Source organism: Aphelocoma coerulescens, chromosome 6, assembly GCF_041296385.1.
Source record: "Aphelocoma coerulescens isolate FSJ_1873_10779 chromosome 6, UR_Acoe_1.0, whole genome shotgun sequence".
NCBI lineage: Eukaryota > Metazoa > Chordata > Aves > Passeriformes > Corvidae > Aphelocoma > Aphelocoma coerulescens.
Window position 1 is genome coordinate 7,066,204 of NC_091020.1, and position 14,952 is coordinate 7,081,155.

Here is a 14,952-nt window from a genome sequence, read left to right on the forward strand (position 1 = left end):
CCATTTTGAAAGAGAAAAGAGGAAAAAAAATCCAAGGTAAAAACGATGTTCTGTTACACAGTTCATGCTCTGAAAGTCTCAGACTTATCTACATTTGAGAACAGATGCTACCAGCCAAGTAGGACAAAAAAGTCCAACTGATACTGAGTACATTAATATAATTTATGCATTCATAAAACTGATAGACACGTTTCTGAAAGTCTTTAAAGTAGAAGTAATAATGGAGCTAGTCAGCAATTTACCACTAGCAATTAATCATTCTTACAATATTCACAACATTCAGTTTTGTTCTTGTTATTCGAGGAAGTAATGATTAATTGATAAAAGTTTAGCAAGTACACTAATAGCAGGTGCTCCTAATTGCAAACTCTCAGGGATAATTTAGTCTGAGCTACTTCATGCTAATTTGTACAGCATTAGTCATAATATTCTGTAATTTCACTTTTAGAACAACTTCTTCCTATAGTCACCATAATCTAATTAAGAATTTTATCTAGTTATTTGTATGAGGAACTCTGCTGAATTGTAAATGTGGGAGCCCGATTACCATAAAAAATTAAAGAAGAGGTCCTTAAAAATATGCCCCCACCAATTAAAAGCCCTTGCTAATTGGTTTCAGAGATAACTGTTTTAAGTATCTTTAATGACATTTACCCCAACCTCATGTAGTTTGAAGCCCAATCCCAATATCTGTACCCCCCATTTTTTCTGAAGTTTCCTTTTAGCAGCAGGTACTTCTCTCAGAGGCTGAAAAGCAGTGGGAGAAGGCATGTTCAGATAGGTGTTTTCCATTTCTGCAGTTGTTGTGCACCCAGAAGGCTCACTGAGGTAAATGAGCTCAAGCTACGGGGTGAAGAACAGTTAGCAAACAACCAGACAAACAAGCACGTGCTTACAACAGCCAAAGAACTGAACAATGGAATTTGTTATCCAGTGGTTCTGTGGGCAAATCAGTTATATCAACTCTTGTTCTTCTAAAAAGGTCTCAGCTCTCCCTTTATTGCACAAACCATTTCATATTGTGCTTTTCAAGCAAACTGTGGTGTATGCCAGGATCGAGGAAAACCCTTGATCATGTGGCAAGCCCTTGCAAATGTGGTAACAAGGTAAAATCAAAATATATCCTGCAACAAGTCCTGTCCTTTTTTTCAATGCCATTTTACAGACATAACTCTTCTTACAAAGAACAAATACAAATAGCAACAAACACTGTATTATTCTATCTGGAGCAGGTAGATTTTTCACAAGGCATTTAAATAACTACTTTGATGTTTCCTTGACTACAGAAATACTCAGGGCTCTTCCATGATAATGGATGAGGTCTTATCTCCCCAAAACCTGAAAACAAGTGATCGCACTTGGAAACTCTTTCTGCATATATTCAGTTTTCTTACAGGAATCCACATTGTGGATTATCTGACAGCTAGAGAGCCATGCTTGGTGAGTGCTCTCTACATTACTGGTTGCCCCCTTGGTAAGTTGATCACACAACACAACTGGAAGCAAGCCACAGCTAACTTCTCTCATCTGCTGCTCTTAGTAACTGGGGATGTTTGCTTTGAAACCAGAAGCAGCTGCCAAACAGATGTTCTTGCTGAGGCATGCAAAACTGTGTGCTATATGTCTTTGACTAAAATGACAGTCCAAATCTGCTAGCTAGTAGTTAAGCCATCATCTTTTGTGAGGCTCTGGGAAAGAGAGATGCAGTATGGACTTGGTTGTACCAAGAATTACTGAACCTTGTGACTAGGATGGAAACTTCCCTTTGGGATGCTAAGGAACTTGCCTATGTTTGCATTAGCCGAGGTACTGTCCAATGAACATAGGATCAGGTGAAAATTACAGGCTCTGAGGTCCTCCCTGACAAGGGTTATGCCAGGTATACAATATCTAGAATTTCATATCTGAAGCCAGTATTTAAGCTGGGAGTCCAGATCTGTCTTTTGTAGAACAGCTCAATAAATACTCTTCTGCAGACACAGCACTTCAACTTAATGCTTTTTTTCTCCTGCATTATGGTTATCAAAATAGATACATGCACAATAGAGGTCCATTAGCATCTTTATCAACACAAGTGGGCCAGGGAAGAACATGAGAGACTCACTTACCTCAGTAGCTCATTGAATTTTCTCTTCCCCCTTCACATGCATCCACTTCTCCACCTCAACCTTATGGACTGGATTTCAAATTCCCTTGAATTTAAATAATTTATTACTAATGCACTGATACTGGGTGGAAAAATAACTTATTTTTCTACCTGAGACCTGTCCTTCACATGGCTTGAAATCATTGTCAACTCAGTGGCTAAAATTCTGAAAGCCAGTGATTAATTTTAAATACCAACATAAGCTCCAGTTGCATTATTCTAAAACTTATTATGCCATAAACATCTCTGTGGCACCCAAGTGCCTTCCAGTAGTGTACAAAGCAACCATGACTAACATCTGTCATGTGTCATTAGTACTCTCGTCCCTCAAGGGGGAAAGCATTTGCAGTGAAGTGTTTTGTTTTGGTAGGAAATTAAAAGAAAAAACTGCACACAGCTACATGTTTATCTTAGAGGAGCCAAGACCAACGAGATGTATTTTACACGTGGAACAGGGTATGAGATCTCTGAAGGGCCCTAGCTCTTGGGGTAGTTTAGAACACGGTCTTACAGTGCCCCCTTTGGAAAGTCTGCTTTGTGGCACTAACCTCTTGATCATAAGGATGTTCCACCAGGTCTCAAGAGAAAGATGTCAAACCCAGAGCTGTCAGCTGCCTTCTAGCAGGCCTGAGCCATGGGTCTCTGAATAGAAGGACTGAGGAGCTGAACTCAAATCAATGCCAAGTAATAAGTCAGCACAGTGAAGACAGGCTTGATGTGCTCTGGGAACTCCTGGGGGTGAGGAGACTCCTGTGCTCTCTGGAGCTTCTGAGGCTCACGAGGCTTTATGGCGAGGTACTGCTGAGCTCCCCTTGGAAAGTGTCTCATCACAAGGGCATTTACAAATGTCCTTGCTGGCTGACTGCAACCCCTGCCTCCTAGCTCTGGTTTACCTTCTCCCATCTATTGCCCAAGCACAGCTAACTGTGCCGTACTGCAGAGGCATGGCAGGGTGGTGGGACAGCGTGGTTTGTCACATGGAGGAAGAGACAAGCAGTGTGTGTCACCTTCACAGTACTGCCCAGCCCACTCCTCTGCAGGCAGCAGCTGGACAAGAATTGGAATGGAAAGAGTTTGCTCTAGTTTGAAGTACAGTGTCTCACCAGTGCCCACCAAGACCACCTCAGACCAGCTGAATTGGTTAAGTTTGGAGAGTGCTCCTCAAAGTCCAGGTTTTTTCTAGGACTGAAATATGAAGCTTTAATTACATTATCTAAAACTTGGCCAGCAGTATTTTATTTAAGGAAATGTCTGAAAACTGGTCTCTAGCTTAGCAATGCAGGTGCAACCTGTAATTTTACAGTGACTAATCACTTAATTACATGTAACATTGGCTGGCAGGACTGTCCTTGAAGACCTGGAGAGATACAGCATCATCCATGGCAAGGAGAAAAGCCATCCCCAGAGACTTTTTTCCTTTTGCTTCAGACACTTACAGGGATTTCCTGGCTCCTCAAGAGTCAGAAGAGGGTTTTGGTTCATCAACATATTTTTAGTCTGACCTTTAGCTTCCTTCTGCATTGGCTTCAGACAGGGGCACAGCAATGCATCAAACCACTTTTAATCCAGCAGCCAGCATCAGAACACAGCAGTGGTTTGTCTGCCCAAGCTTCAGAGCACAGCTGACTTGCCTGTGCTGGTAGCTTTGTGCACACAGACATTGTGTCTAGAAGAGGTCCCTGAGCAACACCCAGGGCCCAGCTCTGCCCACCCTGCTGCAAGGGCTCAAACCTGCTGACGTGCAAGTACGAGAGAGGTCAAAAGTCCACTAAAAGTTTACTCTTGGAGGCTAATGCAAGAAATGGAATGAACCCATTCAAAATCCTAACTTAAGTCCCTGCAAGCTTGTCACGGACATAGACTCTGTACTTTAAAGAATGTTTTATACAATAAATACCTTGCAAAAGAAAGATGCACGCTTTTTTGTGTGCTATTATTTGGTATTTCTTATTTAGCTATTTTATCACACATGAACATTTTACAGTTGCACCTGTGGATGGTATATAGTTACTGTAGTGACAGAAGTACTAAAATACCTTTAAATACCTCCATGGAGACATCTTTTTTCACCTCTTTGGTACAGCTGTATTTATAGCAATAGCAGTTGCCAGTTTTTCAATACTAATTACTTTGACTTATGATATTTTCCATATTCCATGAAATGTCCCTTATTTAATATGTTTTACCGTGACATTTCTCCTCTTGCAAATTTTATTGGTGTACAATATATGGGTAACAGTGACTAAATCTCTTATTCTTAAAACAAAGAAAATCCTGTTCTTGGAATGTAACAATTCTGCAAATTAAGAGCTAAAAGGCATCAATGGTGTGGACATAACCTCCTCCCCCCTCACAGACTTTTGATAGTGACAGACTGAAGAAGTCAGATGAATTAATGAAATAACTTTTCTTTTTAAAAGGCTGATTCCAAAAAAGCTATTCATATTTCTGAGAAGGAAGCTGGAAAAGGATGAGTTTGAGAGCCTGCACAAACCTGCAGCACAGCTGCTAACAAACAACAATCAACCAAACCCTAAACCACCACCAAACACCAATCCTCCTGCCCCAGCCAAGTTTGCAAAACATCTCTGCTACCACTGAATCAGTAATCCCATGATTTCTCTATTTTGTTTTGGTAACTGCCTCAAAAAACAAAAGGAAGAGCCAGTGACTCCAGTTTATAAGAAACCAAATCTTTCTACTCTATTTTACTCAACTCTGATTGTAAACATATTTATGTACAGCATAATGCAGCTCTGGTTTCAGTTCCCAAATGCCTCATTTTTTAAATGTCCAATTTTGTAACCTTGGTGTGTAGGACTTCAAAACTGTGGAGCTTGCCAAGAATGGGTGGACAGTTCATCCACATCCTCCAGAGTACACACTATGTCCCTTTAGGATACTGCACAATATGCTACATTTATTACTAGCTATATTAACTCATGCTTCACTACTGACATCATACCAAACAATGCTGCCCTCTCAGCCCCTGCTGCATTTGTAAATCTGCCCTTCAACATCTCCAACACAGCTTCAACTCTGCCCTATCTGAAATCTCAGCCACATCTTGCCTTTCTGGTTCCTCATCAGGCTCAGGAACTGACTGTTATTACAAGTTCAGGAATGCATGTCCACTCAGCACATTGGAAGATTCTTGGAGCAACAGCAGATGAGTCATTTTACGAGGAAGGCTGGAGAGGGACTTTTTAACGAGGGCATGCAGTGATAGGCCAAGGGAGAACGGCTTGAAACTGAAGGGAAGTATATTTAGATTAGACATTAAGAAGAAACTCTTCTCTGAGAGGGTGGTGAGGCACTGACACAGGTTGTCTAGAGAAATTGCAGATGTCCATCCCTGGCAGTGTTCAAGCCCAGGCTGGACAGGGCAGTGAGCAGCCCGGTCTAGTGGAAGGTGTCCTGCCTGTGGTGGTGAGCTTGTGACAAGGTGATCTTTTAGGTCTCTTCCAACTCAAACCATTCTATTATTTCAAAGTCTAGCTCTCATTGCCCAGGCTCACTTCTTTCTTTACAGATGCCTCTTTCAACTTGTGCCTGTTTTGGTTATCCTAATTCACCTACAAGCGACCTCTCATTATACACTAACACCACCTAATTTCTGCATTTGATACATCAGCTTTCTCCCTGGCTTCTTGGAGTCCATAGCAACACACAAAAATGTTTATTCAAGTTTGCATCTTATTTTCCAGTCAAATCACAAGTCCCTTCGATCCTTTGAATGGGTGATCAGTTTGGATTAGTTTCGTTAAACATACTGTGCAGAAGAAAATGGTGCCACAGGGAAAGCAATCAACATACAATGACAAAAAAATGGAATCATAAATGAGTATACCTGGACACTCCTCATGCTACCATTATATCAATGTAATAAACATGCTCATAAATAATCACAACAAGTAATAAAAAAACCTATCTCTTTCTGGTAGAACTTTTCCTGTTCCAGAAATGCATATTTGGAAACTATCCATTTCACTTGTGCATGACAGCTCACAGACTTGTGGCTCACTGTTGCCATCAAACATGTATAAGACTGTTAAGAGAAAAAGAACTCCTGTCAAGACAAAGATTAGTTAATCAGTTTAAAAATATATATAAAGTTTATGCAGAAACTGGACCCAGTCCAGAACTACTACATTGCAACATCCATATCTCACAATGTGGACAGAATTCCCATGTATTACATTTCCTCAAAGTATGCCAAATAACAATTTATAAACTGTATGCTCATGTGCCCTTCTGTCACATTGGTGCTTCAGGTTTGGCACACTGAGGGCAGTTTCCAGTTCTGGAGCACCATTGGGCCACTTTGCTGCATACTTCTCTGTATCTACCACTGCTGAGTAAGTGTTATCTGACACCTACAACAGCAGTGGCAATCCAGGGGCACACGAGGCAACACTATTTGCTACAATTATCAGGAGCCACACATTCTGTGCATCCAAAGAATAAAGGTTTCTGAATTTCTGGCTTGCAAAGGTCTCTCCTGGCAGTATTAGACAAACTTTTAGAAAAGCCCAAGATTTCAAAATATGCTCAAGAAAAGTACTAAGTATTTCCTGACTCACCATGGAAATGAAAGAATTGGCAAAATGTCTTTAGCTCAAAGTGCTGTAAATCAGTATCCTGAGCTTCTGGGCATTTGGGGCTGCATTTCAAACTAACGTACCTTACCATGACTTATACTACCTCTGTGCAATAAAAGTAGTTTGGGACAGCTTGATCAGACCCCATCATCCTTGCTCACCTCTCTTTCTCTGGTTCCTACTCTCACTAAACAAACACACACCCCAAAAAACCCCTCTCATATACCTAAAACAACCCCACACAACTTAAACCATACGGACAACTACAATTACTAACACAAGGTTTTCTGATGTAACTCTAATTGTGGCCCTAATTTGTAGCACTTGTGAATATGGCAGCTCCCTCTTTGGGCTGACACACTGAGATCTACAATGTAATGGCCTTATTCTAAAAGCTTTTGGTTTTACTTGGTGCAGTCAAAATAATAAAAAAGTTCCTTTGTGAAGATGATACCTCCCTCCTCAAATCTTCCAACAAGCACTTTAAAACCATGTTGTCTGTCTTTGGGACCCTGAAAGGGACTTTCAAATAGAGAACTGAGAGGACCTTATGAATCCTGTTTTAGAAGAGCCTCTGTTTTCCAATTCAGTTACTGACAAAAATAATCCATTAGTAGGATTTCTAAAAATATACTGCATTTGGATAAACTTTGGTTCCTACAAAGTTAGAGTGAGAACACTAGATGAGTAGATCCCACTCAGACTTTCAGAACATAGAGTTACTGGAGAATATTAATCAGTCAAGGTTTTTCAAAGAGCAACAGGACTATCTCACCCCACGGAGAAGCTTAACAGAAGCTGACATAACTGAAATACTCCAGTGGGATAAAAATAGTTAATTTTTGCTCTTGAAGAAAATCAAACCAAAACCAAATCACCACCACCAAAAAAACACCCCAAAAAATTGAGCGTGATGTTCCATGATTGTTATTTAGTGGGGTAAATACTCTGATATACTCCTGAACTCTTCTCTGAAGGAGTCTGAGGATGAAGCACATCCTCACATAGGATGGTATGCACACATACCAGACCTATCACCACAGACCCTTCCTTTTGACTTCTCATTTGACCCCTGTAATGCTGCTACTAGTACATTGTAAACAGGGAAAAGTCAGCAGCTAGTTCAAAACTTGGTCTAAAACCTCTCATTATTTCTTGCCAGATGCTGGAGAGTCTCCTGTCAAGTAAAATTTTGCTACTTCAAACACTGTTTTATCAGAGTCAGCGAATCCACAAGAATTAGTGGCCCTTCACTGGGATCATTATTTGGGGGTTTTGGGTGGTAGATTTTTTGGATTTTCTTAACTGGCTTTTCCCGTCAGCAGTACTCAGAACTGACATTTGACTTCAAGGCAGTTTAAAGACCATTAGGAACACACTGTGACATTGCTGAGTCTAAACTCCAGAAGATATTTGGATGTGCCTATTACACCATATAAGCTCTCTTTATTCACATCTCTCAAGTCGTTATGCATGCCAGGACCAGCACAGACAGATGTCTCAAAGAAAGGATGAGGGAAGTATAGTCAATGGGATAAAGCACTCAAGAGAAGACAACAGATGACATTATTTATAAACAAACTGGCATCATGAGCCGTACAGTGGGGGTGATCAGAAACAATGCTCACTCATTTTTGGATATTGTCACACAAGTCAACAATACTGTTTTACTCAACAAAAAAATTTGAAGATCTCTATGGGTGTCAGGTAGGTATTAATAACTTATGGGTAAACATCACAGAAAAAAAATTCTGGCACTCAGTGTCTCTTTTTGCCAGAAAAGAAAATGATTGAGCAGATGGTTTGTTCAGAAACTGCAGCCTTTGGGAAGAAGCTTGTTTGTAAAACTGAATATATTTTGCAACCAACAAAGATGTGGAAATTTTTGTCCTTAGGAAGTGTTCACTGCTAACAAGAGGACAGGAAAGTCAGAACAGTATTCCAGTTCAAAAGGAGTATCTAATCTTACTACATTTTTTTTTTTTTTTTTTTACTTAGCAGGTCTGTGGCAGTCCAGTACAACAGAACATAATTAAGCATCTTGACAGGTTTATGGAAGCCTTGCTCTCAGACAAAGACCCATGTCATTACATTTCCACTGCAGTGATGATGAATATGATTAGCAGGGTTTTTTGCGGATGGGAGAGCTGTTTTCTTTACACGCTCCCCCTCCCCTTGTCTGCATTTGTGAAGTAATTTCCCAATCTGCCAACCTGTATTTTGTGGTACAGTCCTGTCTTTCAGCCCCTTCCAGCACAGAGATTAAAAAGCCAGCTTAACTAATTAGCTTGTAAAAATATTACAGAGTTTTGCACACAGCTCCATGACTATTTTCTTCATTAAATTCTGAACACGTGTCAGGGGACTGACAAAATCTATATAGATATATAAAAATATACATAAAACCCCATGCAGATGATCATCACTGGATCCCAATATCACCAGGGAGGAAAGTGGCTTGCTAGGACCATAGCCAAGTACCATTGTTTAACTGTTCTGAGTGATGATGGCAAAGGCCTACACACAACCTGTAAATCATTGAAAAAAAAACCAAAAAACCAACCAACCAACAACAACAACAAAAAAAAACAACCAAAAAACCCAACCAAACAAGAAACGCCCCCACAAAACCCAGAAAAAAAAACCAACAAAGACACTTTATCAGGCACAGATAAGCAGAGAAGCCAGTGTCCTTCCATGAGTCCCCTGATGAGATACAGCCTGGCTTTGTGAGACCTGACTTCTCATGTACCCAGTACAAACATTACAGGTCTGGGGATTTTCTTTTTATATACAACATTTTTTTCATCCCTCTTACTTATGACTTGAGTTTATCAGAAGCATATGATTGTAATTAGCAAGACACCGTACCCAAAGAAACCAAGTTGCAGTAAGACACAGGCTGTACTGGCTTGATTTCAGACTCATTAGCTTAGGCTCAGTGCCATAATAAACACTTTCACAGGAATTCCGGTGAATTCAGACCATGGAGGAAAAACTCAATTGTAAGACTCTATGCAGAGGTAGTCAGAGGGTAAACAAAAACAGTGCCACAAGTTTTTAGCTTATAGCCTATGTTGACAACCATTGTCTAAAGCCTGAGATATTCTGCCTGTGTGCCCAATGTTCCATCTGTGAGAGGAGCCTGGCCTTGTCACTGGCAATAGCTGTACCAGGAACCTGTGCCCAGTCTCCATTTATTTGTGCCCCAAACATGAACAATGTTATTCCTGTCAGGTCATCACATGATCATTACACTGGGAAACAGGAGAGAGAATGACTAGAAAGACAACTCAAAGGATTCCTAGCCAAAATTGGAAAGTTTTCCTCTTTGCTGAGGACAGATGCTATAGCTTTTCACTGTTTGTAACTTTAGGTCTTCCACTTCAGTCATGGTTGAAATAGTGCCTGCAGAACAAGGTTGCTTCTACTCTTCTTTGAAATACGCAGTGCTTCAGAACTCCTGTGTCTTCCCAGAAATAGAGCCAAGGCTGAAGGAGGAATTACAAATCCTAATAAAATACCTGAAACCTTTTCTTTCTAGTTCTTCAAGAAAAAACTGGTCCTTTCAGAGGGCTTTTTTTTCTGAACTATAATACCAACAGAAAAGATGTATAATTGTAGGAAGCTATAAACTGCTCATGTGCTTTCCCCAGCTTTAATCAGAGGGGAAAAAACACCCCTCTTTGCCATATTTTGGGGCTGCAGAGGCTTTTATGTCAGTGGAGTTCTGCCAGCTCCCAGCACCTCACACTCCAGCCAGGGCCCCAGTGCTTGTGGCAGACCCACGGCCACTCCTGACTGTAGTGCCAGGCAGTCAATGCTTCCACTTTCCTTTCTGAAAGCCTGGACTCACAATGCACTAAAAATGAGCTGAAATTTGTGATAAACTCACTCTCCTTTATCAGATCTGAGTCTTGGAAGGCAGTGGCCCACAGCAGGTGGTAGCTATCCAAAACAGCCAAACATTTGACGGGTTGTCTCCTCCTAGGAAAAGGTACAGAGAAGGAGAGAATGACTGCAAGAAGGGAAGCATGGAGTACAATTATGTCCAGGTTACAGAGATGCAAGAGAGCAGGCTGGCCATTGGAAGCCTTTTGCTCTTTTGATTCATAGGTACATATTTGCACTTTGGATTATAAACTCACACAAGTATATTTTGAGACCAGATTCTGCAGTTGGTGGCCTCAGTATGGGGGGGACTTAGACCACAGGTTGGGGCTCTTATAAACTTAGTGGCAAATAGAAAGGTGCCTGAAAATACTGGGGGCTTGATTTTTGGATGAGGGTGTTTTTACATGCCTCCTTTCCTCTGAACAGAAACAGGGTACTCCGCTAAATTGGAGACTGAGCATTTTTCTTCTTTGTTTCAATGAAAGGAGGGAGCAGCAGAAGCAGGCTTATATAGAAAGAATAGACAGGATTTGTGATGTTCATAAAGCCAAAAGCTAGGAAATTAGATGAAAGAAAACTATCAGGGGTATATTCTTATGAAGACTGAAACTGAGATTGAAAAGTTCTCTAAGTGAATTATGATTTACTGGATAACAGATACAGAAAGATTTCACTACCACTACCCGTAAAACTGCATTGGTTTTTTATCAAGTAGCTCCTGTTTAGCCCATCTAGTTGATGAACATTCTTCTCAACTAGCAAATATAAATGACTTATGGGGATAATATTTCAATATATAATGACATTGCTATACCTCGGATTCTTTTAGGATCTGGGTTATTAAATATTAAATATCAAAGCTGTAAATTATTGTAGCAGCTTTATACAACTAAATTAAATTCAAACAAAACCTAATTTCCTTAATCATAGACTGTAATCCTCCAGGAACATATGCTATTAACTCAGCTACAAATGGCACAGAAATTGTATGACTTCAGTTAAGTTATTTTATATCAAATTCTAATCCAGGGCAGAGTCTTCAGTAAATCTCCTGCAGGGATTTTAATGCTTCTGCAATCATATTGGCTCTTTACTAGAGAGCTAATCTTTTTATACTCGTTTTTTTTTCACTCCTTTATCCATTTCCTCCACACCCTTACTGAGCTATAGCTAGTACCTTCTATCACATATCATGTCTTGAAAGATTTTGCTTCTCCCTCTTGCATTTGATCAGCAATAGTTAGATTTTCACTTAGGCCAGAACTGGACAGGTTTTGTTGTTTCCCATGTGCAACTGAATCATTCCCATTTGCAACATATATTAACATGTATGTTAATTGCCACTTGTGGTGATCTCTTTATAAGGCTGTCATAACTATTCACAGTTTGCAGTCAAGCATTAAGAAAGCAGAACAATTTCCTCTTCTTAAAGAACTCTATGCATGTAAAACTACACAGATTTAATTTAAGCAAGAAACTTCCTCAGAGACTTAAGACAATGATTGGATAATAAAGAAATAAACCTTAGAGCCCTAGGCGGTAAGACTTGGAGAAACCTCCAGAGATCATCTAGTCAGCCCTCTACTGCAAACGATCAACTAAACTGCTGTCATCCCTGACAGATGTTTCCCTAACCTGTGCTTAAAAGCCTGCAACAATGGACGTCTCTCTACACGAGCTATTTCAGTGCTTCACTGTCCTTCCTAGCAAGAGATGTCTCCAGACATCTAATTGCAATTTTTTTTTTCTTTCTTCCTCTTTAAGCCTTTTACTTCTTTCCCTCTGCTTTGGGACTAGTGAACGGGCTATTCCTGAACACTTGGCTGCTTTCATCTCCCCTCAGTTTTCTTTTCTCTACATTGACTCATGGTATCTTCTTCTTTCCTCAGCAGTCTTGTCCATCTCTGGACACTCTATTCTGTCAGCTCTCCCCTGGGATTAAGCATCACCAGAATTAAGGCAGTTTAGCTGAGGTTTTTCCCAGCATCAAGGCAGGCAGAAGAAATAAGTGAAATTCGGCACATTACAGGTCTGTTTATACATCCCAGTGTACCTCCTTCATAGTAGAACAACACTGCTGACTCACATTGAATTTATGACCCATTCTCATCCCCAGTCTCTTTCAGATTATTACCCTATAATTATTTCTTTATGAATATTGTAAATCAAATCTTCAAAGTCTCTTGAACTGAAGGCAAATAGCCATTACCCCCAAATTTCACTGCCAAAAACATCCCAGTTTGTAAGCAAGGGAAGTAAATTCTGAGAGTCTCTGCGTTCAGAGCTCCCTCCAAAGAGAAAAAAAAAAACCCTAAAGCAGAACAAAAAACCACTGCACATTATCACAAAAACTCACAGAACTTTTGTTCTGGAATTCCTCTTCACAGGATTTCCTAAGCCCTGCACTCCAGTTCAAACTGGAGTCCGTCCAGGTACTTGAACAGGGGTCTTGTGATTTTATAAGCACTGCAACCTAGCAAGGATATCACTTTAACTATCTCAAACCGACCCAGCTGTTTATGTAATTTCCTACTATAAAAACACTCCTGCCCTTCTCCACTGGTTCCTCCCTCACTGAGCCAAGGTAGGGCAGCACTTCAGCAAAGGCCTTCCCAAGTAGAGGAGGTGGACACTGGCAGGTTTCAGCTCTATACCTACTTGCTGATGTGACTCCATTTAAGAGCAGTGTGGCACTGCTGACCCATGTTCAGCTTGTGACCCACCTCCAACCCTAGTTTGTTGCTGGGAACTGCTGCATTTTCACATTTCTGACAGTTATGGAGCCTCCTTAGCACAATCATCATAGTGACTCAGCCTAAAGGCAGAAATTATTCAACACAAGCACAAAGATCCCATGGCACAGTTTTTTAAGTGCCAGATTTCCTATTCCTGCAGAAAGAAGGTCACTGGTGCTGGGGCACAGTAAGGTTTAACATTTCCCAAATGCATCAGACATGCTACAATTGGCTGTTATGTGGCAGAGCTGTGCAGTGCATCTTGCCAAGGTGTCTTGGATGAAAATCCCACACACTGTGACGCGTGTTCACACCACTGTGTCCAGGCTTTGCCAGAGTACAGAAACTCATGCAAACATTAACTCTCAAGGGTTCCCAGACACAGGCCAGATATCCCAAGGAAAAAAAAAGAAAAAAAAAAGGGGGAAAAAAAAGAGAAACAAAAAAAAAGATAGGGAAGATGAGGGTATATCATTAGTAGAGCACTCTATACAGACAGACATGAGTCTTGCTTTCAGCTTGGATCCAACCAACACCACAACCCACTCCAGATCAATTTCTTCAGAGATCAGAAAGTCTTTACTAATGCAGCCATTTTGGGTCAGAGCAAAGGTCCACCTAATTCCACTGCCTGCATCCAGCAGTAGACCTAAGTCCATTCTCGGGGAAAGAGTATAAAAACAATGTAAACAAAGTTTCTCCCCCAAGTCCTCTCTAGCCCATGATCAATTAGCCTGAAAAGTGTAAGCTGCAGATCAGTAGAATCTGATGAAAAGAATTGAACTGGTGGAACACTAGCACATACAGAGTCATAGAGGGAAAAAAAAAAACATTCTAAAAAACCCTTCTATAAGGTTCTGTGCAGGAATCAGTGCTATCCCATACTACAGTGTACATCTGTACTCATGCTGGGACTGCACTCCTCCTGCACAGCCCCTGAGAGCTTCTGTGCCACCTGACCATTCACTGACAGAACAATTCCCTGGCAGACTTCCTAGTCATGACACGTTTGAACAGGTAACAGACATTTTACTTACTATGGTTTTTGCTAATTGTCCCTCACACTCCTTCAGCCAGCCTTATCACATTTGTCCATGCCAGAGTTTAATCATCTTTTCAGTTTTCTTCAGCTGGACAGCACTTCAGCTTTTTGAAGGATGTCTTCTTGCTCCTGCAACCTCACTTACCCTGCCAATGCTGGCTTCTTCTCACTCTTTCTCAAGTTTCCCTTGATGCACAGTTATTATCTCTGCACTTCCCATGTGATTTACAGAAGCAATATCCACGCTCCCTGCAAAGAGTTAGGTGTTCCATCTATTTTACTTTCAACATGCCTTCTGATCTGCATCTAGTTTTCCTTTTTGAAGCAGAGCAATGGTAGAGAACTCTGGTTTGTCTTACTCCTGCCAGGACGCCAAATCTAAGCACATTAAGATGCCCCTCTCAGGGGACCTCTTCAGCTGTTACTCCCAACATCATATCCCATGAAACCTCTCAGGATTCAAGTCAAGCACTGCCCTCATGGGCTCCTGAACCAGCTGCTCCACAAAACAGCCACTGAAACATCTAAAAATGC

The 14,952-nt window shown here is 40.8% G+C and overlaps 1 protein-coding gene across 2 annotated transcripts in view; it reads right to left on the reverse strand.

Moving 5' to 3' along the window:
• The window catches only part of CABCOCO1 (ciliary associated calcium binding coiled-coil 1), a 198,734-nt gene that overhangs the window by 95,345 nt on the left and 88,437 nt on the right, over positions 1–14,952 (reverse strand). Inside the window, exon 1 of one of the 2 annotated variants that reach the window (XM_069019097.1) lies at positions 6,730–6,802. The exons of the other annotated variant lie outside the window; for it this stretch is intronic. Coding sequence (XP_068875198.1) covers positions 6,730–6,732 — 3 coding nt within the window. The 5' untranslated portion in view covers positions 6,733–6,802. Of the gene's footprint in view, positions 1–6,729; positions 6,803–14,952 lie in introns of those variants that run through there. 2 annotated transcript variants of the gene reach the window in all.